Below are 24,610 nucleotides of genomic sequence, written 5' to 3' on the forward strand. Positions count from 1 at the left end.
GGTCCGTTTCACTTACGACTTGCGACTCAGCAGCATATTGCAGCAGTAATATTAGTTATCTTATCATAGCCGGGATCCGATTATATTCATTTGCCTGTTTCAAATTTTAATTTGGAGAAAGTATGGAAGATTATTGTTCAGATTCAGCCTCTTATGTTACAACGAATCCGGTTGTATGATGGGAAATGGGTAAAATAGATGATAATAGAACATTAAAAATATCTCAACAGTTACTAAATGTAAAAAGTAAAGGATAAAATCCGAACTTACATGTTAATTGATTGCAAAAAGAGTGAGGGTAATGAATTCCACTACTGCTCTTGTAAATTAAGGGCACGAAATTAAAAAAAAAATTCACCAAGCAATTGTAACTTTAAGTATTGTAGAACATAAGAACGAAAAAAATAACTATGCTAATTTCATCTATGATGATTTTTTTTTAGCATTGGTGACGCTTTAAAAAATAAAATAAAATAAAACCATGGGAAATGAGCGTGTTTAAAAGTGATTTGGCGATTGGCATTCTTAGTAGTAGAATGTGTGTGCCCATAGTTTTCAGAGTTTGATTCACACGCGTATGAACTATTATTAGAAAGTAGAAAAGCACATGTGAATTAGACAAATTATCGCTTCGATATTTAGTCATCTTCTTATGTCCTTCAAGCCAAGCCAGCGAATTTAGAATTCACAACCAAAGTAGGCTTAAAAAGAGAACCAAAGGTCCTGAGTCACATCCTTTTTTAATTTTGCAATACGAGAATCAGTCCAGTTTTACGATGTAGTCTTCTCTTATAGCAAGAAACTTAACGCAGACAAATTTCTCATCTTTCATCACTATCGTTCTAGAAGTTATTCAGCCAATAGAAGCACTTTTATAGTCCCTTGACTATTTGCGGTCAACATTGTCGGGCTGTCACTTTTCCAACACACGGCACTAATGAAGTAAGATCCTGCATCTTCATCCGCATCCTGTACATCTGAACCAAATTTATGCCAAGCAGCTGGTTTTGAAATAGCCTACAGGTTTAACAGCAACGTCAAACTAGGGCACCCCAAAATTCTTTCAAACTAGATGTATCATGATTACAGACAAGCTCCAGCTAATATGCAAACTTAAAGGTACCTTATGATAGACAAAGACTTCATTTGTTTCACTACCACAAGCAATGTATTCACTGTTCACGGTAAGACCCACAAAATTCTTTTCATTTGTGTGCCCTCTAAAAGTCCGCAGCTGAAAGATAAGAGCAGCAACACAAAGGTAAATTTAAACTTCCAAGCAAAATTTACAACTAAGGAGTCAATTTAGGCTTACAGAAAAACTTTACAAGCCAAGCCATCAAAATTGCTATCCAGTACGGTTACCCAAAAATAAATAAAATTTTGCAATCCAGCATGGTTTCTCATAGTAGTATACGTCCAGCCTTGACACTTGGTGCTAAAGCTCCAGCCTTGCACTCATCCAAGTCAGGATTTTATGAAAATCGCATGATTAAAGGCCATTAAGACAAGAACCACTACACTTGTAGCTAACAAAACCAAAACATACTCTCAAACACCATTTTAATGACAGAAATTGATGAAGTTCACAAAAGTTGATAAAACTGTTAGAAATTGGCATACTAGAGTTTAGATGCAACTAGCTTCTGCATATGTTGAGGAAGTTTACGCTCAGATATCGTTTCCTTAGACAAAAGAGTCTTGTTTTTCATTTATACAGGTAATGCGGCGATCCGGCTAGTTGGATGGTCATCTGTAGCAGTAACAATTTGAAATAGCACCTCTTTAAAAAGACTCCAACCCTTCGGACAATTTGCCTGCACTTTTATAGGGCTAAGGTTTGGTTTAGCTGTATCATGCAAATTCATAACACAGGTGCCTTTCTAGCACCATCTAAAATGAAGAGAGTATGAGCGTGGACGATACATGACTCGTATGCTATGCAATCTAAACCTTGGAGAGTATAAATTATTACAGGTGAGCAAATAGACAGGATGAACCTGTACCCGTACAAAAGAGGAAGACCTAAAACAAGAAACAAGTTTAGCACACCGAGAATGGGTTAACACCCAAACTCCTGAGAACACCCAAAATCCGAGCTGGCTCTGTTTGGATTGTAAATTATTTGAGATATTTTTACTGTAGCACTTTTTGTGATGTGATGTATGTGAGATAAAAAGGTAATTGGGAATGTAAAAAGGTGTATTGGAAATTGTAATGATGATGTAAGCAAATATATTTGGCCAAATAAATTGCTGTCCAAACAATATAACTTGGAAAAACTAGGGCAAAATTATAACAGATGAACTCTTTGATTAGCCAAATAACCTCTTAAAAGAAACCATCAAGAAGCAACAGTGGACAAGGACGATATAAATCCACACTACAGGAAAAAGGTTACGGAATAACTTTTGACTTCATCAAAATGAGGCAACTTGAAAGAGAAAATTGGACTTTCAACATTCAGTTATCTGCAATTTAACTGCACGATTTACCATGAGGAACAATCATAGCAATCTTGTTTTATGAGGTAATCAGCATTATAAGAATATCAACTTACTGGGATATTTTCCTTAACATCCCACAAGCGTAATGTGCTGTCAGTAGATGCAGAAGCTAGTTCACTGTTGGACAAAAATTTGACATATGAAACAGCTTTCCTGTGCCCACTGAAAATATGCACTGGTTGACTTGTATTTCTCAAGTCATAATAATGGATGTGATGGTCAGCTGAGCCCACCTACAAGATGTATTACACGGACTTTATATGCCTAGTAAGAGTAGTAGTCACTGAACATGACCAAAAGACACAGGGACTTACTACTATGTGGATGCTAGATCCAGGATTGTACTTGACCGAACATATGTTAGCTTTCATGTCAATGTTAAGAACACTGGCTTCTTGATTCGTGCACCAAATTTTGACCTGTTGGACATTCGACAAGTTACCGATTATTGGTCAGAGAACATAAAAGAAAATCGTTAGTTTTCTTTTGTACTTTCATTTCAATAAAAGATCTTTACAATTTGGGATTTGCCAATTTACAAAAAAAACACATACTTCAATTCTTGAAAGTGAATAAATGATAAAACATCATTTGAACAACAAGATGTTATTTGAATTGAAGAGACCATGAAAGAGCAACTTGCAGAAACCATAGAGCTGTTGCTTTAATAAACCCAATCTCACACATTAAAAAGCCAGCCAACTGTAAAAGTTATTGAAGAATTACTAGTCATATAAAAGCACGGAGTAGAAGAGCTACTACCCAAGAGAAATCAAATATAGATGAGATTAGTGTCAGTCTGTCAGATCAAGTACAGAAATGGTGAATGCATGAAGTTTATCCATATTTTGGTCAGCACATGCTAATATGAACAACTTTAAGGTACTGCTTCTGAAATATATGGTTGAAAATTTCAGATAAGACCACTCAAGAGTCGAGAGTTATGTTAAATTTGAACTGGATTTAAATCTAGACCTATCAAATTATGGGAATAAGATATTTCCTTATTCAAAATGCGCAGAGTTTCAACCATCATAAGGACAAATATGCTATTTCCTGTTAACCTAATCACCATGTGTGACCCAGATTCAGACAAACCACAAAGTTTCAACCTTCTTGAATAGCCTGGGTTGTCTATGAGCAAGTTTTTCCCTGAGAAAGCTTGGATTAAAGGCTAAGATTAGTCAATATTTCTGTCAAAGTAGGTTCAAAGGCTTCCAGAAGTTAACAGAAACCCCTCAGTACATTATCTTAAGATGGATGCGGACACAAAAGAAACACAAGCAGCAAATTTTACCTACAACCTGACAAGGACTCAATAACTCAAAAGTAACTATCCATGGGCGGAAGTTTCCACCATTTATAATTTACAATGTATGATATTGTTGATATTCCAGATATCCAGCCATATGAAGAGAATCTAAATATAGGCCTCCAGTCCTGTGCCAAACTAAGACATATACGAACAGGCATTTGCCTACAGCAAGCCATTTTGTCACACAAAGAAACATATAGCAATATACTGGCGTCCACATACTTAACAAGTACCTTGCAGTCATCACTCCCGGATACAAGCATGGAGGGTTCAGTACGTGAAAAATCAACACTCCATGCTCGTTTTTCATGCTCCTCATACTCCATCACACTCTGAGCAGAAATAGTTTCAAATCTTAAATCAAATGAAATTAGGGAAAAAGCAAAAGCAAAACTCAACACCAAAACTACCTGATGGGTGGTCACATCCCAAACAGTCACTATACCCTCATAATCACTACTGGCTATGTGATTTTTTGTGTACTTGTTCCAGCTGAGACAACTGAGCTTGGAACGAGTGGACATTTCTGCAATAGGACATGGGACATCTGCTGGTTCATTCACCACCTACAAAGAGGAAATCACTACAAGCTTGGGAAGTGATCTTAGAATGTTATCATCAACTTCATAACAGAACAGTTTAGGAATATGACAATGTGATCATCCATGATGAACTTGCTCAGTAAAGAACTTTAGTCAATACAGAAAAGCATGAAATCCTAAAAATACAAAGATAAAATAAGCACTTGACAATAAATAATGGACAGTAAAAGGAGATGTTTATGTATTCATAGAAATTATTACTTGAAGAAGTAAGAAATAACACAATTGTAAGAACAAAATAGCACAATTGTAAGACCAAATTTTAATGATTACACCAGGTATGCAGAGCAACCCAACCTCAAGATGAAACACTATACAAATCTCAGAAAGCTTTGCAATTCAAGAATGCAATCCCAATCTCCAATTTAGAACGAGAACCACATACAAAAAATTCATAAACTTCTATACCAAAACTCAAAAGCTGCTAAACCTTACCGATGAAAATTCAAACACTTTGATACGCCGTGAAACTCCAGCTGTAGCAAAGAGTTCATCATCACGATCAAATTCTATACTGCAAAAAAGGGAATAGACAAAATCCCCCAAAAAAATGAAAAAAAAAGGCAGCTGTCAGGCATCACAGAAACACACGATCACTAGTAGCAAGAGAATATAGTGCAGGAAGTTTCAACTACTGCACAATATGTGATCACAGCGACCCCCTCAAACTCCCTCAGGAAACTTATTAGCAGTTCCAAAGTGAATGACGGCTCAGATTAGGAGGTGTGAGTCTAAAACAAATTAGGGCAGCCAACTCAAAAAATTATACAAAGAGAAAAAACAGGAGCGTCTCCCAGCAGCTATGTATTTGAAAGTACAACAAAAGGATGTATCAAAGCGATATTGTGACTCTGCCATCATAGATTGAACGTCTATGGCACAGTTGGCCTGATGATCAGTTAACACGCTACCAATATGTCAAGCAGCACCATGAGCAAGGAGCCATTTATCCACATTGAATTAAGAAATTATCCAAAACAAGCAGATAAAAAAGAAAAAAATGTGACCAGAAGTGACAGTAGAAAAATTTTCTAATCAATGATTTTCTCACACAATCAGTTGGATTTTAGTTAGATCTATCACCAATACAAAAGGGATGTGGTGCAATTCCACCAATGCTGCAAGTTAACTCTGTCACACTTCTTTGGCCAGAAACTCACATGACACAGGGACATGGTCAGCAAGGTTCAGTACATTGAGCTCATAAACCAAAGTTGCACTTTGTCACCAAGAAAAACTAGTGTAGAACTGAATGTAAAAATAACATTTACCTTGAAACAATATTGGCAGAGTGAAAAAGATCTCCATGCCTAAGTTCTGCAACAACCCGCAACCGACTATAGGAAATCAAACACGAGGGAAAAATAAATTAGTTGTCTGAAAAAGAAGGCATTTCTCAAGATGATGAGTTCTACACAAAATATGAGGAGACAACACAGTATATATGTAAAGGAAAAGAAAAAGAACCTGTATCGTGTAAAGGTTGAGAGCACAGTCTGAAAATCTTCAAGCCCTGTGCTGTAACCTTCTCTTCTGTCTCTTTCATCCTTTTTTTGGGATTGTCTTGTCGAGGACCGTCGCCTTTGCATATAACAGTCTTGAAGGTCATTGAACTGTGCCACGAATGGAGAGAAAAGTAAAAAGAGATAGAGAAACTAGAGTTTTCTTTCCAGCATGCTAAATGAGACTTGTACAAAATTGCAAGTAAAAATAGACAATCTGATTAGATAAGTAACCTGTGCATGGACTCGCTTCTTTCTTGCTACAAGAAGTCCTGATTGAGTTAGCTGCTGTGAATCCAAGTCACTGTTAGCATCCTTTATCTGGATTATCTGAGAGCCTGAAGGGGTTTTCTCATCAGCTTTCCAGTTATGTGAAGTACTGGAACCCATGTGGCACTGGCTCTGTGGACCAGGAAAACAAGGTAGCACACCACCACCACGCTTTTCAATCAAAGAGGGCCATGATAATTTTGCACGAGGATCATCACCAAGCATCCTTACGTTTGTTAAATATCTATCTCTGGACCGGTATAATTCTATTCCATGTCTCTCTACAGAATTTATATCCTCCTTAATGTACTGGAGGTCAGTTTGTAACTGTAAAAGATGACATGACAAATAGACAATCATTAATTTGTTAGCATGAAGCGTTAGAGTTAGCGAATGTATTATGAATCTCTATCGAATTGCAATGGCATAGCATGATAAGAAGTCAAACAAAAGCTGTGCGACAAGAAGAGATGAAAGCGGCCTCCCACCCCGCAACCCAAAGTCTCCTTCGTGCAACAAATGAGCATCTCACTTCCGTAGAAAAAAAAAATGTCAACTATCAAAGAACTCAACAATAAATTCAAAATAGAAATGAATGGAGCAAGTTTGGTACCTCATTGAGCTCTCCAAGTTTTTGATTTCTCAGACAATGCAGGAAATCAAGCATAATTTGCATATTTGTTTCAGCTTCTTGTTGCTCCAACGTTCTTTTCTTCTCAGCAAGAAAAGACAAGAGACTGTCAAGCTCCTTTACTGACACCTCATATCCCTGTCTAAGAATCGGACTAGAGTCATAATCCAACAGTGAAATTTCAGCAATCTGAAAAGAAAATGACAAAGTAGCAATACAGCCAAAAACTGCATTCATGGACCTAGAGAGAAGAAGAAAAATGAATAACACCATATTCGTCAACATAGAATACAAATTTAATAGGAATGTACAATCATCTCTTAATCTCATCTCTTGTAAAGAGAGAGAATTTTTGGACAAGCAACTCCATATACTTCAATCATTCTACTAGGTGGAGCAAATGGCTTCATCCTATTTTGTTAAGAAAAAAAATGCAAAGGATTTACAATAAGCCTACCAAAATCATCGGAACTGTTTCTAGTACAAGCTGTATCAAAACCCAGAATGCACTGACGTTGAACATCTAAATGATCAAACAAAATATTAAATCATTATCTCCATTTACCAGAATTTGAAGTCATAACGTGAAGATACATTAAATAGCATATCTAAACTGTGACAGTTCAGCAAAATACCCACAAACCTGTGCTGAAATATCACTGGGTTTTAATAAATCTTGTATATATCAAAAAGCTTCATGGAATGTGAGATACAGAGTTCATTAGAAGTACTTCACTTGCAAAAACATCCTACATGACTTTTTAACCAATCATCGCATCCTTCCACTCATTGAAGGACCAAAAGTCAAAGCACAAGGAGAAGCGTGTAGCATGCAATGGAAGATGCACTACCAAAGAAGTTTGTAGAAATGCCTTCAATTTCTAGGAAGTGGCATTACCAGCAAGTAACTTTATCAAAAGACTTACCTGTTGTAATGCCTTATGAAGTTGTTCAGCTGGAGTAGCAGTCTTGGCTATTTGGCAAGCAGAGGCTTTCATCAATAACTGCAAATATACAAAAATGTTCCAAAGCAAGCTCAACTTCAAAACGTGCAACAAGTTATAATTAGAAATTCCAGCATAATTTCAGATGAGAGAGAAGTATAAAAGTAGAGCCTCATCTTTCTAAAACCAAATAAGGATTATTCAAGATAGCTAGTTTCAGAACGATGGTTATAAATAAGCCTGCAGAAACCACATAGATCAATTTTTGCAACTTTACATGACCATATTTTCAATTGCCTAGAGTATTTTCCAATACAAAAAGCATGGATATAATTCGAGTCAGCTAGCATTCTGAGAAGCTTATTGAACAAGGTCCAGATATCAGTAAACATCTTTGAAGCATCTTCAAAACTTCAATGGCTGAATACTCTGAGCATTTTGCCCAGCATCAATTGAATCTTTTCCACTAAAATTAAAGTAGCATACGATCATTCCTAGTTCTTCAATTTGAATTCCAAATATTAACATTCATTTCGTCCCCAGCAAGCTTCCTCTTTATGTGTCTCAATATGCAATTGCCAGAACCAATTCCTCCCCCATCCCATTTCTTGCAAAGAGCATTTCAAAATAGGACAAAGCCAAATCAGGTAAAAATGTAAACAACGAGGTGAGGAAGGAAGGAGGGAACAAAGGAAAATAAGAGCGAAGCTGGTGTCCTGAAATGAGAAATCATGTCAGTAGCTAACTCAACCCCCACGACGGTAGTGATTTTAGTTGACCTGTCAAGAGAAAACTGGAGTGGAGTCCAACTCTAACACCGTTCTCTGGCAGACGACAATTATGGTGACGTATAACTAGAACCAGAGTATCCAATCAAAAAGGATAGGGCGAAATCCCACCGAAAACAGGATAATTAATAAGACTCACGAACGCAACAAACCAACCGACGCTGATACTACGCGTGGGAAAGAGAGAAGCCAAATCAATACCAAAAAATTTGATCTGACATGATAAGGACCCATCACCGCCTCAGGAAATTCATCAGCATTTCAAAAAATGAAATGCAGACAAACTGCCCCAGAAATCGCAGAAAACAATTTTCTACCGGCTAAAAAGAAAATTCCAGACGCATTTACGGAATTATACACTAAAATTCTCATTTGTAGGCACAAAACTTCCTTTGTATACAGTGAGTGCATGTTACGGTGAAGATAAGCAGCTGATACATTAACAGATGCAGGCAAAATTTTCCTAAAAAAAAAAAAAGAGTGACAGAGAGAAAGTAATCTAAGACATGCCTTGTTGAGGAGGAAATTAGGGTAGAGATGATTAGGAGTGAGGAAATGAGAACAGCACGGGCAATCGCTCTTGTTCTGCAAATGCGTGACGATACACATGTAACAAAAGCTGTGTCCGCAGGAGGTCAAAAACGCGTCCTTAATCAGCTGCATGCATATCGGACACAATATATCCCTGTCCGGCATCGCCAACTCCTCTTCAACCGCCATCGCCTCCGGTTGCTGCTGCTCCTGCTCCCGCTCCCCTGCGGCTGCATTATTATTGCTCCCAAGCTCCGATTTCACCGTCGGCACTAACGCTCCGATTGACGAACTCTCGCCTCCCATTCGCGCGCACACACACACACACTGATCAGACGTCTCTCTTTAATCAATATATATAAATCAATCCTCTTCCGGACAACTGAAAGAAAGGAGAGGAAGGTCGGTACTTAGCAGTTTGCGAGGGTGTGTTGACTGTTGCGCGCTGCAATAGTGCAATGCAAACTCATTTATTAGTCACCTCTCTGATGGAAGTCATGGAACGTGGAGCGAGTGGCATAGCTTGGGTTTAAGAGGGGACATTTGTGAGGGTGGAAACGGACCACGTTAGGCGGGAGCGGGCACTCCTTCTCTTTGGCCGTCCTATACTCCTATTTCCTATTTCCTCCTGCTGCCGCCGATCGAGGCCGTCTGTGGAGCTTTCAACGAACGGCATCAAGCCGAATATTAAGGCCTTGTTTGGATTGCCAGTTTCCGTCGAAAAATTACGTCGTTTTTCGTGATTACATTTCCCTATTACCTTTTTCCCTCAGATACATCAAATCGCTACAGTAATTTTTTCATGAAAAATCACGGAAAATGCAATCCAAACACAACCTAACGTGTTTAAATAAGTATTATTTAAATTTGATTCATTCGAATGTTTTGTGTCTAACCTCTATTCAAATGAGTATTACTTAAATTTGATTCGTTTATTTGTATAAATATTTAGCAAACCGAATATTTGGTGTTCAAACTCACCTATTATATAAACATGGTTTGAATTTGACTTAAATATTAAATCAAGGTTTGATTCAGCTTAAATATTAAACTAACTAACTATACGCATTGTTTCGATTCTTTTATTTGTATGAATGAATAACATTTGATGGATTCAAATATTTGGTGTTCAACCTTTGTTCAAATAAGTATTATTCAAATGTGATTCGTTTATTTATATAAGTTTTCAAGTTTGAGTTTGAGTTTAACGAGTTTGAGTTTTGAGGTGATTTAATTATATTTTAAATAAATAATACATTATTCAGAATAAATTTAGTTGTATTTTTTGTCTTAAAAAATTAAATAATACTAATTTATGTATAATTACCTGTCTTAGTAAAATATGATATACATGTAATAATGTTAGACGTATTTATATTTGTATTTATTTTTATAATTATATAAATATTCACGAACTATTCGAATAATACACGAACAAATTCGTGTTCGATTCGATTGTTGAACGAATCTAATATATTGTGTTGACGCTCAATTCGTGCATTTTGGAATTCACAAACATGTTCGCAGATGATTCAATTCATTAGAAACGCTAGCCGTGAGGCCTTTATTTGGCTTTTACGATTCCTCCCTAGGGGTATGTGCCTTAAGCAATTATACTAGTGTCATTCTGGTCTGACGGCGCCGTTTTGTTTTCGTAGGGATTCAGCAAAGTTACGAGAGAGCCATGGTACTAGGACTGCAAACGAGTCGAGTTTTGTCTTAATCGAGTCGAGTCTCGACATAATTTCATTGAATTCGAGCTCGACGAGCTGACAATTTCAAACTCGAGCTCGAGCTCGACTTGATTTGAGTCCGAAAAAAATAAAAAATAATTATTTTATTTTTTAAAAATTAAATAAAATAATATTTTTTCCTAATAAATAATAAAATATTAAGAATATATATATAATTTTACTATTAAAATAAAAAATATATATACTTAAAATAATATATATATATATACTCGAACTCGCGAGCTAACGAGTTTAATATTTTGAACTCGATTTCAAGTCGAGCTAGCTCGAACTCGACTCAAGTTCGAGTCGAGCTTGACTCGAGCGGCTCGATTCGTTTGCAACCCTACATGGTACTAACCTAAATTGCTAACATTACCCTAAGTTCCTAACATGAATTTTAGGCAAATGGCAAAAAATGAATTCGAGTAGCATCACGCACACAGTTTACTTGTAAAAATCCCACACTGTGATTTTTAAAGTTACATACATATATAACTATAACTTAAAATTTTGTAAAAATATTTGTCACTTTGTCAATAGTTTATTTGTATCACTTGATGGGAAGTCATTATTGTAAATAAAAGATCTTGAATTCGAAACTTTTCACTTACAAAAATAAAACGAAGAAACAAACTTGTATCACTTGAAATTTTAGAACTTTGTGAAAATATTGGCAAATCAAAGGCAAAAATACTTAATATATAGGAATAAAACATTAAAATACAAAGGAAATTGGAAAATCAATGACAAAAATATTTGTAACTGCCTTTCCAGATCCCCACCTTTCTCTTGTCGCCGATGAAAATTACTACCTGTAGAATTTTGCGTGCCGCAAAATTGGGATATCAAAATGAGAAAACTCTTCTATTGGGATTATTCGGTTTGTCAATTACATCTTCGACAAATGGAATGAAGTTTGAGCAAATAATTCACCTGTTATGGAATTAAATTTAGAGAAAGATTCTTCTTCTTCTTCTTCTTCTTGTCGTACTTTTTTTTTTCCCTTCTTCTCGTATTGTGGGTAATTAATACTGTAACTAATTATGAGATGATAATTCAAGATTGGTGGTGTAATTAAGTTGGTCGTTATGGTTGGTGTAGATATTTTTGGTGCGTCATTAAAACACAAGCTTCGCGAAAATCGAATTGTAAGTGCACCTTAATCCCTTGAGGTCGAAGAGCAACTCCCGGAATTTAATGTGGCCCCACGTCCTCGATTCCGTGGTTCAAATTAAGCTCAGATTGAATTATTTGCAAAAATTAGGTAAGCTGATGTTGCTAGTAGTTAATTTTAACTGTTCAAGTAAGTAATAAAAGTATAGATTTTGTCGGAGTTATGACCGTTACGTCGTTTGAATAGAAGATTATTTAAAATAATTTTTTGTATCATTTTTTTGATGTGATATATATGAATTAAAAAAATATTTAAAAAATATGTTGACGATGTAAACAAGTCAATGTGTGTAAATAGAGTATAAATAATATGCAATAATATGATTTTTATCAATTCTTTAAATTGGTAGTATCTGTTTCTTCTTTTATATATATATCAAGCTTAATTAGGAGAACCAAAAGGCAATCAAGAAAGTGATCTCATCTCATGAGTAGCAGTCACCAAGCAAAGCAATGTCAGATTTTTTTTCTTTTTTAATAGGAAGATCAACAGTGATTGCTCATTTATACCTTTAATGATGCGAAACGACCTATTTTTTTTTTTTTTTTGTCGAAACGTTAGGTGATTTTATAGATAATAAACCTTTACATATTCAAATAAAGACTCGAGAGAACTTTACATCCAGTGTACCCTAACATTGAGAAATCCAAAATTCCTGATCTTCGATGAATTCTAGCGCTTGCACGCTAATCCAGTGACTAATATGGCTAATCCAGTGACTCGAAACGACCTATTGATTACAAGTAACTAGACTATGCTTCGCTATCAGCCTTGGTGACTTGTTCACCTGCTTATCCATGCAAATATCACGGCCGAGCCGTACAATCCTCAAATTCTCTTGACCTCACATTTGCTTGATTGGAAAACGAAACGGCAAATTGACATGAAAGCAAGTTTGACAATAGCAATTGTTACCAGTACTGAATGCTATCCAGAATCATTAAATCTTATATCGTCGGAGATATTTTTCCACCAACGCCCCTAAGTCATATGATTCGGGTCCTCAATATTCGGTTTGTTTTATTTGTCTCTCTTATTGCAATAATTTGTCAGAATTTTCCATACGGAACTTGGATGCTGGGGAGGATAATGAATTTCTATCACCACAAATGAACTGTATTCATAGCATATTTTTGGCAAAAGCTGTTAAAAGAGAGCATATTATTAAGCTATTACCCCAGCATAATTAGCGCGTCCTTTGTTCTATTGTGTGGTGGATTAAAAGCTATGGGAAATTAAACTTGAAGATCTAGTTAGCCTAAAAGTTGTTAAAAGAGAACTCCAAATTAAGAAGTATTTGACCGACGGATTATGCTTTAAACGCGTCACTCCTTTCGATTATTGTAAATGTAACCGTTGATAAACAGTGTAATACTTTTCGAACAGGTTGTAATTCAACACAAACCATTTAGACAGATTTATAACATCATGTTATAATCAACTATTGTTCATGTGAGATTGAAAATGTCAGTTACATCAAAATCATATGTCGTAATCTGAGCTATACAATTTCAAAATTTGTACCGATGGTTGAATCCAGACCGTAGATTATTTGGGACGGTTGCTCCCTGTCCATCGTCATAACACTCAAGGAAAAAAAAAACAACACCGGAGCATCTTGGACAATACATGAACAAATACTGTAACATCTTTTGTGATGTGATATATATGAAACAAGAAAAAGGACCGATACAAACAGCACCATATATTCCTTCAAATATGTATATTCTTTTACAAAATACAAGCAAGGATCTCAACAAATTTTACTGCATTCAAAGTTTCCTTCAAATTTTCGCACTTCATCAGCAACAATTTGTTAAGCTGTGTTACCGGGCCTTGGCTGTCTTCTCTACTGGGTCAGCTCTGGACATAAATTAGGACCATAAGAATAGGATTTCTACAACTTCAGATAAGTAACAGAGCTTCTGCAGGCAGTTATTACTATCACGTTGAAGATTATTTAAAAAAAAAAAAAAAAAAAACCTATATATTAACTGATTTCTTTTCCCTGTGAGTATGCTATAATCACCATTTCATTGAAATACAAGTGCGCCAATTCTCAGACTTCATATACTATATAAGCTTCAGTTTACTTGGGGCCTGAAACAGATTTTGTTATACAATCTACAATACCTTCACAATCAGCCTGGGGTAGGCCATAACCTGCATCTTCTTCACACGCATCATCTGTATACGAGTGAGGAGAGCGAAGGCCCCCATGAGTTTGGCAGGCCTTCATAGTCTTGCAATGCTCGGCTTCATCGTCTCTGATGTTCAGAAACACATCATACATGTTCTCTGCAGATAGACATTGAAGTAACCAACAAATTATGCTAAATTTAGATTCCTTAATTGGTGTTCTTGAAAACAATTACTTGGAAAGATGCTGACTCCACTGCATAAATCAAGTTACAAATCACTTTAAATTTCTAGCAAAGCACTCTTTGCAAGATTCCATGAAAGGGATGACAAAAAATAAAGTATTATACAGAGATTCTTATTCAGATTGCGTGAAAGCAAAAATAAGTTAACCAACAAGCCAATACGTATATATATATATATATATATATATATATATATATATGAAGCATCATTTACCTATCTTTGGCCTTCGAGAAGTAGGCGGTCTTGCGGTTTGAAATTCATCTGACAAAATCAGATAAGCATTTAAGATCAGTACAAAAAAACAGAGCCTAATAGACAACATCAAAGAACTTACCAAACAAGTACAAGTTCCCCTCTGTGTAATACTTCACGGCAACATTTGATGCTGGTAGTTTCTTCAATTGCTCTACATGTCAAAACATTATGATAGCATTACTCACCTTCGCCAAACTTACCAAGAAACGAATAAAAGTTAAATTGTCGTAATATAACATGAAAGTTGTATTTATTAGAAAAGTTAAACATGCACCAAGTTCAATAGCTTGCATTTGACATTTGAAAAGTAAACCAGCTATTAAAAATTGTAGTACTGAAAAGATAAACAAATTGATGTCCATAGCTTCACCTAGTATGGGAACAAATTGACCTCCAAATTTTTGACAAATCTACTCGTGTGGATTTAATCAGGAAAACTTCACTTAGTGTGATAGATCCTAGAGTTTAGGCAGATTTGATGTGTATTATCCAAATTCAATAAAAAATTGAATATATGAATTAGAGAGACTTGTATGAAACTTATATGTTCCAAATGCCTAGCCAAGTTATCAAACCAAATCATGTTCAAAGATCAAATAAGCAACATAATTTCAAGCTAGTATTGTTATCTCGACAACTTAGTTTGCACAAGCAGTATAACACCGATCTTACGCTACCTCCTTGATCCTTGATAAATTTGTCATAGGTTTCAAACGCATGACTTTCCACGCACTCAGAAAAATGATCTGCAGCAACAAACAGACAAGATATGAAAATCAGCTCGATCAATTCTATCATGAGATTTCCTGGTTGAAACTTTATAATTGCCACTTTCCTACACACAGGATTTTGGTGCACTTTCAGGAAATCTACGTCAAAAGGACAGAAAATTTGTGGACAGAAATATGGAGCCACAAAAGTATAATGAAGTATGGAGGTTTGCTTGCATTGTTGAACAGGTCGCAAAGAAAGAATTACAGCAGTTACTACACATAAAAGCCAGCTACTTACACGCCATCCTTGGGCTCAGCATATACATAAAGACTGTCATAAAGTAGTAAAAGACTGCAATATGTTGAGCTAGAAACCGGTCAAACCACCAAGAATTTCCACCCAGTTCCTGTCGTAGAACCATCAGAGTTGTAAAATCAAAGCCAAAAACTACATAGATGAACTGAATAATCTGAACTGAAATGCACTGCAAGTAGGTCTTTGTGCTCATAAAAATCTCAGCAATAGTATGTGTAGGACCTTCAATTTTCACCACCAAGCGTTAAACTCCCAATTCTGAAACAACTCGAGACAGAAAAATTTATGCTGAAGACTTAACTTGTACGACTAGAAAACTAAAAACATCTTTTACTAAAATAAATTTATATAGGATAACAGCACGTAACTAACCACCCTATAAAACAATGCCTACCCCCAACTTACAGCGAAAACTGAGTTCTGCTTATTCATTTCCTTCTTTTTTTTTTAATGAGCAAAACATGCACTTGACAGTCCATTCCCAAAAGCATCCCTTTTATGCCAGACTCTACTAGGATGTGTTTTACATGTTCTTTTCCTCAACATTGAGCCTTTAAATCTATGACTAGTTACCAAAATGGTAACAAGTTTGGAGTTTACAGCAAGAGGGTATGTTTTCAGGCACAATGACAATTTAACTAAGAGATGAATAAGGTAGATATTTATCCAGTTAGAGCAACAATATTAGCCTTTCTTACCATGATTTACTTTTTCTTGAAAATTTGGAATTTCCAAGCTAAAAGAATTGATGTGATAAGAACCAGTTTCAAGAGAAAATCTTCAATTAGAGAAATAGTTCCCAATTTTCGAAGGGCAATGCTTCAAACTGGTAAGAAAGGAAAGTAAGTAAAATTCTTTGTGTTAAGAACTAAAGACCTAATGAAGTTCGTAGCAAGAGCCTTACTTCCATTATGAGCAGATGGTGCATCTCATTCCAGCTCTCTGCAAAATGAACTTTCAGATAATCTGCCCTTCTCCACCAACCAAAACTCTCATACAAGTGCAGAACAGACATGAAAGCTGTCATGACACATAAAGTATCAGTCATTACCAGAAGCAGTGACCATGGCATGCTGTAACTTTCCCACAACAAGATTGCATCTTTCTTTTCAGTAAGTTTAATATCTTAATGCAAACAGTTTCAATAGCAACTATTAGAAATGCAAAGTACTAAATTAATCAGTTTAGCCTACCACATATACCCTATCTACATATACGTATAAGTTAATATGTGGTCCTTAGATTATAGTACTTGTGCTCTTTAAGGATTTTGGTTCAATTTTTTCAATTGGATCATGCTCTTCAAACAAAATACATAGCCACATTCTTTTTCACAGCCTGCTTCACCAACACTGGAGACAAATGAACAGGCTCAAATATTCGCATAAACTTCAAGGTAACAATAATTTAGCCCAAAAAATTGGACCTCAAGCAAAAAGTGTGTTATAAGAGCGCTCCAGGTCCAGTAATTGCAAAAAGCAACTTCAAAGGCTTTAACTGAAAATTCAGCAACATAAAAATTTCTAAACATTTACCAAAGTAGGGAACCCTTGCAATAGTTTCCAGAACAAAAAACCTCGCGTAATGTCGATCATGATACAAGGTGTCAAGTATCTTTATCACAGAGTCCTGCACAAGCACACAAAATTTTATGGTGCTGTTGGCATAATAAATTGCAGATGGAAAAGTAAAGTTAAAACAAACAGCCCCATATTTAGGGGGGCTCCGTCTTTCTGGCTTGCTAAACCTAGATTCCTTTCTGCCTCACATGTATAAGAGTACACACAAAGTTTCATTGCCACACAAAGTTCTCATTTTTCTTCCTGAACGTTGCAAACCACATACAGGAAACTCTAAAACAGCGTAAGAGAATCTAAAAGTAAAGACTTTAACAGGTATGGGCAATAGAGATCTGCCCATTTATATAGGAGAAACTGATGCAATGTGTACCGTGAGAAAGATATTTATGGATTGCTCAATCTTTACAACCCATTTCTCCAAACCACTAGAGGATGAAGCATCAGGTGGCTCTCCGTTTCCTCCTCCTCCATTTTCAGGGTAACTTTTCGATTGAAATGATTCTTCCACCACCACTTTCTCTTCATCCTCTTGCAACACCGTTGCTTGGACTCTAAACGAGTTCCTACATTGAAATTTTGAAGTTACGCAGAATTAACTGATAGAACAAGCACTATGATACTAAACCTAACCAATTAAGTAATCGGGGTATAATCTTTGCTCAAAAACAAATTTTTACACCCTTTAACTGCAGACTCGAGTTTACTTTAACACACATAATAGAAATCATATCCAAGTCCCAATTTAAAACATTGACAAAATTCAATTTAAAGAACAGAAAGCAGTAAACCAAAGCTTCTATTCCCATCAATCCCAATATCAACAAAAAAGTTTCTAATAAAATGAAGACAGCTCATGATAATAGAAAACAAAAACTGAACTTTGACGATGTCTTTGTTATTTTTCACCTCAATTCTAATCTTTTACAGACAACCAAGTATAACCTTGAACTAAAACAGAAACCATTAAAAGGCTAACAAGAGAAATAGCATATGGTTTCGACAAAGACTAAAATCTCGAAATTCACAAAATTTACCTGGAGAGTGGACGTTGAGAAGCAGCATGCCTATGATGAGGTGAAGTAACAACGTTTAAACCAGAAGGGGTATGAGAATTTAACACAGTGGGCGCATTTCTAAAACTCCTTATTTTCAAAGAAGTAGAAGATGATACAGAGATTCCTAACACCACAGAAGACGTTGATGTCGCCATGTTTGTGACTACTAAGACCCTCTCTCCCCTTCTGTTTGTTTATATAGGTGGTGAAAGAAACAGGAAATTTGGAGTTGAATTTGAACTTTCACAAATAAGAAAAAGGAGGATATGGTGGAATCGAGAGGGACGTTGATGGGAAAGAGCCTCAAGAATTGAGGTGTTTCTTATATTTATGCTATCCTTGTCCTCGTTAGGAATTATCGTAGATATTTTAGCGGGCGCTTTTGTTGTTTATCGCTGACTGAGATGGCTGTTCTCACCGGGGAAATTTCTTTGGGGATAATTTCACAAACCTTCCCAAAAATTTATGACAATTTTAAGTAGCGCCTTTCTCATTTCAAATTTTACACTTTCTTTCATTTATAATTTAGGTGACTACCATACCCTTAACATTATTTTATACTTAAATACAAAAATTTAAAAGAACTTAAAAAAAAGTGAGAAGGCACTCACACTTTCAAGTTTTTTTTTTATTTCCTCTTCCATCCTTAACCTCTAGTTAATCCAATGTTTCAAAATCTTTTTGTCAAGTCTCTATTCTCTTTCTCTTGATTTAGCGTCAATATCATTGCAATAACATTTGTAGCACAGTAATTAGCCTCCAACACTATTACTTTTTTTTTTCCCTTAATTCTCGACTACTTTCTTTCAACAAAGCTAATGTAGAACTTCTAGTTTCAATTATCAAAATTAAAAAGCAAGATAGGCTTTCAAAGTTGAAATTTTGATACAAAAATGCACATGTATCTTAGAAATTTAGTCTTTACTTTGTAATGAACATGATGACTTTTATTTTATATGGTTGTGCATTTGTTTATTCAATTATAAATGGCAACTAATTGCTTGAAAATGTTATTTATGTTGAATATGCTAGATATTTTGGAGAAGTTTATTATAGTTCTTCTCTAAAGATAGAAGATTGTGCAGTGTTTCTTTCTCATGCCATTTTAGAAGGAATTTTTTCTTTTTTTTGGTTTGTTTACAAAGTTTAATAGATGGCATATTTGGCTTACAATATCAAATTGGATTTTTATGCTCCTAGAAACAGGTAAAGAGAGGGTGTAACTACAATATTTGAAATTGGAGAGGAACTTTCTGCAATTGTCATAAATCTTGGGAGAAGTTTGTGAAATTATCCATATTCTTTTTCATAATTGGGCTGATTCAATATTCATAATTGGGCTGAATCAATCGTAATCAATCTAAGTATCCCTTAGTGTGGGCTGGTAGGAAAATTTGGAAATTTTGATGCGCTCGAAGTATTGCACACCAGGCAGTATACCACTCGAAATGGAAAAACGTATTCACTTTTTTTTATTCCTATCTGAATCAAATTTAATTTAAAATGAAATTAATTAAAGTGAATTAATAAAATTAGGAGTCCATGAAGAAATTCAAATTATTATATATATCACATTAAAATAAATACCATATTATTACTCATCTGTAAAAAGGGAGGGAGATCAATCTTGTATGTTTGGACAAGAGATTATTTGAAAATGATATTATAATATTTTTTTATATAATGCATGTGAAATTTTAAAAAAATCATTAAAAAATATATTTATATAACATCGTAAGTCAAATCACATCTAGAATAAAATCTATATCCAATGCTCAAAGGCAAATTCAGTCGTAAAATTGCACTCGAGAGCATAACGGGCTCGTTTCGCAGCTCCATCACTTCCAAGTCATTCGTAATTCAACGGACGACCTGCTTAAATGATTCCATCCTTCCAAGCTTAGTTCAAAGTACAACGTCAACGTCTGGGACTAATTAATAATAATTACATGTAACGAAGAAATTAATCATAGGCAAATTAAACACAAAGATTTCTGGTCTGACGACACCATTAGCTTCTTGTAACCAGTAGTCTGACTCTGTAAGGTCTCATCATCACGGCAGTTCTTCAAAACTAAGACATATGTCCAACTAATCAACCCCGACATCTTTGCCACGCGTAACCGTACACCGCGAAAACCCAACGGCCCCGCAACTTCTTCCAACCGCTCCTTTCCTCCCACGTGGATCCCCCGCGCTTTTTTTTTTTTTTAATCTTTTTTAGCTTTGTCGAGATTCATCAATTGCTTTGCTAGATTCACGGGCCCTGTGGAAAATAAATTGGGGGAGAAGAGAAGACAACTTGGCCCGTGCAACCTGTGAGGGTTTTATCTACCCTCAAAATTACCATATTTGTGGTGTACATCGATAAGTCCAACCCATTATTGCAACAGTTCTTTTGGTTTGCACCATTTTTTTTTATAGAAGATGATAAGTGATAAGGAATGGCAACGTCAGTAGAGTAGACAAAGGCAAATCAGAACGCAGTTGAAAAAGCCATTTGTTTTCCTTACTGAATCTTTCTTTACACCTTAAAAAATAAAGACGAGTCGGCTGTCCTTATCAGTTATTTGTAAGCTTTTGGGCTCCAGCTGCAGACATTATTATTGTTTACTCCAGGCCTCCAAGGAAAGCCTTTTAAAATTTCTTCCCGGAAGCAGATTCTTTTGATTGAAGCAGCAATAGAGAGAAATAAAGAGTGAAAGAAAGACGATATCAAACCATGGAAGAAGATGAAACAGAGGTTCTGCTATCAAAGTACAAGTCACTTCCTGCAGAAAACTCGTTCCACGAACACGAAGCCACCGTCGGACTGAAGAAGTTTACATCAAGTCCGGCATGGTTTTTTCTAGACCAGTCTAGTCTCTGGAGGGCAGGTCTTTCTTGGTCACTCTTCTTTCTTCTAACCATTGGTGTCCCTCTTGTATCCCACTTCGTCTTTGCCTGCTCAAGCTGTGATGGAGATCATGTGAGGCCTTTCGATTCGATCGTCCAATTATCGCTTTCTGTGTTTGCATCGCTATCTTTTATCAGCCTCTATTCTTTCACTCGCTCCTACGGTCTGAGAAAATTTCTGTTTCTTGATAAATTAAGTGATGAGAGTGAGAAAGTTCGACACGGCTATACCCTTCAGATTCATGTGAGTCACTTTCCATCCCTTTCTTCTTGTCTATTGAGTATATATTATACTGATTAACTATCGTTCTTGGTTTCTTTATTTGCTAATCTAAAAGGAACAGCTGGATTTTTAGCATAATAATTGAACTCTTGATGATTACTCCAATATGACGCTGGTATTTAAGAAAATCCTGAGTAATCCTTTCATATTCATTTTGGAAACCTTATGACACTGGTACTGACAGAATTCAGGTAGCTTCATATGAAAGCTGTGCCGCGTTCTAAGTTAGGCTGAATTTCTTCCTCTGGAAAGTCATCCGTTTCTGCTTGCTTCTAATTTTTGCTGCCACAACTTACCAATTTTAAGCTTATTTTTAAGCAACCTCAAAATTTTATCTTTAAACTGACACTGGCTTCTGAATCTAAGGCATAAATTCTGCCATTACAAGGTTATGATGCATAAAAAAGTACATCTTGAAGAAGTCTGTATGCAGATAGAATTAGGAACTGTCCTCACTTTTTTGACACAAAAATACTAGTATCCAATACTCGGATGGCGACATTTTTCCCAAATTTTAATTTCAGTGATTTGCGTGCTTAGTCTGCTGCTTCAGTTGCCGTGGATGAGCAACCACTAGAAAGAAGAAAAACAATGCTGTCCACGGAAATACTTTATCCTTTACATTTTCAGTAAGTAGCTGAACATGTTACAAGAATTTACTACTTTTACCAGCGAATCATATTTCTTTCCATCTCAAACTGCAAGTCGAATGGTAAAAATTCTTGACGTCTAGTGAATCCCATATACATACTTTTAATCGAATCAGATTTAGGCTACTTTTTCTATGTTAATGGAATTAGAATAGCATGCTTAAAATTGAAGGATAATGCCTATTGGTGGTGCAGAGATCACTGAAGATCTTGTCAGCATTTGTCCTTCCCTGCTTCCTGGCGGATGGTGTCTACAAGATATGGTGGTTTGCCTCTGGTGGAACCCAAATTCCCTATTTCTACAATGTCTACTTGAGCCACATCATTGTGTGCATACTGCTGTTGTCTTCATGGCTTTACAGGACATCAGTTTCCTTCCTTGTATGTGTCCTGTTCCGCCTAATATGCTACCTGCAGATCCTTAGGCTGGAGGACTTTGCACAGGTTTTCGAGAAAGAGTCTGATGTTGGTGCAATCTTGTTGGAACATCTCAAGATCAGAAGAAATCTTCGCATCATAAGCCATAGATTCAGACGGTTTATTTTGTCTTCTCTGATCCTTGTCACTGCCAGTCAATTTGCGTCTCTACTTGTAACAACTGAGTCCAGCTCCACTTTCAATATTTCTACTGCAGGAGAACTTGCGGTAATCCTTCATTTCCAACTCTTTACTTTGTCGAACTAATACTGTTTCATCGTTGTGTTAGCATTAACTGCATTGTCGTATATTTTGACATCTATCAACTTACTCTTGTGCAGTTATGCTCCATCACCCTGGTAACAGGCCTTTTCATATGCCTGCGTAGTGCAGCGAAAATCACACACAAAGCCCAGTCTGTTACATCTCTTGCGGCAAAATGGCATATCTGTTCCACTACCAATTCCTTTGATGACTTCGATGCTGAGACTCCTAGGTCTCCCATTACCTCAGATCAGGCCATATACACAGATTCCGATGCCTATTGTGACACTGATAACGAAGAAGGAGATGGAGATGATGAAATTGACAACACAAACATGGTTCCAGTTATACACACCGTATCCTACCAGAAGAGGCAAGCACTAGGTGAGTTACAATAGTTATTCCAGAGATGTTCCTTCTATCAACTTAATCTTAGTACCTGCAAACCTGAACAACAAGGGTTTCTGGTTAAAACATCTTGCAGTGACATATTTTGAGCACAACAGAGCTGGAATTACAGTTTATGGCTTTATGCTGGATAGATCATGGCTTCACACCATTTTTGCCATCCAGTTGTCGCTTACGCTATGGATATTAAACAAGACAATTGGTATTGGGCAATAACTTCTCGTTGATCATCCACTCCTCTTCATTCTGTGCTTTGTGACAAAAGGGGAGTGGAGTCCCAAAATCACTCCTCTGGTGGGCTGTTCACAATCTTGCATGCGCGCGCAAATAGGGGGGGGGGGGGGGGGGGGAAGAGAAGCTTATTGTTTGTCCTGATCTCTAAGTCAATTGATTGTAACTAGTGCCTGATCTTGGCATATGCTTCCTCAGCTAAAAGAACTGAATGGTATTCCAAGTACCCTTGTACAGGTGGTGTTGCTGAAACAAAATTCAGGGCATTCTGTCTTCTCTTCTGCTAAATAAACGCCGATTGTTTCATTTTGGCAAACTTTTAGACGGTGCAATTTGAGAATCTGAAAAAGTTTTAGTTCGCAAATCTGAATGTACCAAAGAAAATGCCACCTTGTTGCCTAGGAGTGGGCACTTTAAGAGTTAAAACCTGCCTACTTGAACTGAGTGCAATGCAAGTTTGACCAATGTGGGCCGAGCGACTGCACATTCCTGGAATCAGGCTATATTATGGTTTGGACTGTGTAACAATTTCCGAATCCCAATCTGAGATTAGACTCTTGGAATTTTTATTTTTTTTTTGGCTTTTTGGCAATTGCGGTCTGCATTCAAACGTATAATGTAAGAATGAAGACCAATACCATGCCAAAATTAAGAGAACAGACCAAATATATGAAAGTGAAGTAAGCTATTTCTAGGACAGAACTCAAATATAAAAAAATTCAGTTTTACATCTACCTAAGGGCAAAGACTGGACCATTTGGTATGATATATAGCTGTAGTATGGTGTAAGAAAAATGATGTTGAGTGATTTATGATAATTCTCGTGTGATTATTACACGTTCACATACTAGCACAGTTCAAGCCTACCCACTAGTTTGCAACTCAGTGGCAATTGAATGAAACCTTTGCAAGAAATTAAGAGCTGATATACTTTGAGCAACCTATGCAGGTGTTAGTAGTTACCATGTTGATTGAGATGATCGATGTCGGAAAATGGAGTTCCACTACTCTTGAATGGTCGAGAATTTAAGCTGCACCCTGGCTATGATGAGTCCACCACTCGCAAGTAGATGTCAAATTCTGCTTATGATGAGTCAAATATACCGTCCATTTGATGCGAATCAATAGACATTCAACTATTTATTGCAATCATTATTA

The 24,610-nt window shown here is 36.2% G+C and overlaps 3 protein-coding genes across 7 annotated transcripts; 1 reads left to right on the top strand and 2 right to left on the bottom strand.

Annotated features, from left to right (window-relative positions):
- Positions 1 to 697: 697 nt before the first annotated feature.
- Positions 698 to 9,736, bottom strand: LOC113709395 (E3 ubiquitin-protein ligase COP1). Of its 4 annotated transcripts, XR_011821458.1 has the most exons (14): positions 9,070 to 9,736; positions 7,754 to 7,831; positions 6,810 to 6,965; positions 6,161 to 6,523; positions 5,892 to 6,037; positions 5,696 to 5,761; positions 4,860 to 4,938; positions 4,233 to 4,388; positions 4,056 to 4,154; positions 2,822 to 2,926; positions 2,561 to 2,740; positions 1,624 to 1,817; positions 1,124 to 1,234; positions 918 to 1,017 (listed from the first exon to the last, which is right to left on the bottom strand). XR_011821458.1 is itself a non-coding variant. In XM_027232146.2 (13 exons), exons 1-13 carry the CDS (start codon positions 9,394 to 9,396, stop codon positions 850 to 852), a joined length of 1,839 nt encoding a protein of 612 aa, XP_027087947.1. In that variant the 5' UTR covers positions 9,397 to 9,736; the 3' UTR covers positions 698 to 849. The 4 variants fall into 4 exon arrangements, 3 of the variants coding, with proteins under 3 accessions (XP_027087947.1, XP_027087945.1, XP_071922301.1); XM_027232146.2 differs by lacking the exon at positions 1,624 to 1,817 and having other exon boundaries at positions 698 to 1,017; positions 6,161 to 6,328; XM_027232144.2 differs by lacking the exon at positions 1,624 to 1,817 and having other exon boundaries at positions 698 to 1,017.
- Positions 9,737 to 13,630: 3,894 nt separating this feature from the next.
- Positions 13,631 to 18,654, bottom strand: LOC113710706 (ubiquinol oxidase 4, chloroplastic/chromoplastic). Of its 2 annotated transcripts, none has more exons than XM_027233823.2 (10): positions 18,284 to 18,654; positions 17,620 to 17,812; positions 17,205 to 17,298; positions 16,574 to 16,689; positions 15,652 to 15,760; positions 15,318 to 15,386; positions 14,720 to 14,791; positions 14,599 to 14,646; positions 14,134 to 14,298; positions 13,631 to 13,863 (listed from the first exon to the last, which is right to left on the bottom strand). In XM_027233823.2, exons 1-10 carry the CDS (start codon positions 18,457 to 18,459, stop codon positions 13,850 to 13,852), a joined length of 1,056 nt encoding a protein of 351 aa, XP_027089624.1. In that variant the 5' UTR covers positions 18,460 to 18,654; the 3' UTR covers positions 13,631 to 13,849. The 2 variants fall into 2 exon arrangements, with proteins under 2 accessions (XP_027089624.1, XP_027089625.1); XM_027233824.2 differs by having other exon boundaries at positions 17,620 to 17,800; positions 18,284 to 18,599.
- A 2,234-nt stretch (positions 18,655 to 20,888) lies between these two features.
- On the top strand, positions 20,889 to 23,768 carry LOC113710467 (uncharacterized). Its single transcript, XM_027233495.2, has 4 exons — positions 20,889 to 21,443; positions 22,328 to 22,777; positions 22,891 to 23,197; positions 23,298 to 23,768. Exons 1-4 carry the CDS (start codon positions 21,027 to 21,029, stop codon positions 23,435 to 23,437), a joined length of 1,314 nt encoding a protein of 437 aa, XP_027089296.1. The 5' UTR covers positions 20,889 to 21,026; the 3' UTR covers positions 23,438 to 23,768.
- Positions 23,769 to 24,610: the final 842 nt, after the last annotated feature.

Source organism: Coffea arabica, chromosome 9e (assembly GCF_036785885.1).
Source record: "Coffea arabica cultivar ET-39 chromosome 9e, Coffea Arabica ET-39 HiFi, whole genome shotgun sequence".
In the NCBI taxonomy this organism is placed as follows: domain Eukaryota; kingdom Viridiplantae; phylum Streptophyta; class Magnoliopsida; order Gentianales; family Rubiaceae; genus Coffea; species Coffea arabica.

Excerpts from the sequence above, each read along its gene's own strand:
- LOC113709395 (XM_027232144.2), bottom strand. The coding sequence starts at position 9,396 with ATGGGAGGCGAGAGTTCGTCAATCGGAGCGTTAGTGCCGACGGTGAAA. Across the intron at positions 2,741-2,821 it reads GATCTAGCATCCACATAGTA|GTGGGCTCAGCTGACCATCA; the intron begins GTAAGTCCCTGT and ends TACATCTTGTAG. Across the intron at positions 1,235-2,560 it reads ATGTTAAGGAAAATATCCCA|CTGCGGACTTTTAGAGGGCA; the intron begins GTAAGTTGATAT and ends CTTATCTTTCAG.
- LOC113710467 (XM_027233495.2), top strand. The coding sequence starts at position 21,027 with ATGGAAGAAGATGAAACAGAGGTTCTGCTATCAAAGTACAAGTCACTT. Across the intron at positions 21,444-22,327 it reads GCTATACCCTTCAGATTCAT|AGATCACTGAAGATCTTGTC; the intron begins GTGAGTCACTTT and ends TTGGTGGTGCAG. Across the intron at positions 23,198-23,297 it reads CCAGAAGAGGCAAGCACTAG|TGACATATTTTGAGCACAAC; the intron begins GTGAGTTACAAT and ends AACATCTTGCAG.
- LOC113710706 (XM_027233823.2), bottom strand. The coding sequence starts at position 18,459 with ATGGCGACATCAACGTCTTCTGTGGTGTTAGGAATCTCTGTATCATCT. Across the intron at positions 17,813-18,283 it reads TCTCAACGTCCACTCTCCAG|GAACTCGTTTAGAGTCCAAG; the intron begins GTAAATTTTGTG and ends ATTTCAATGTAG. Across the intron at positions 17,299-17,619 it reads CCATAAATATCTTTCTCACG|GACTCTGTGATAAAGATACT; the intron begins GTACACATTGCA and ends GTGCTTGTGCAG.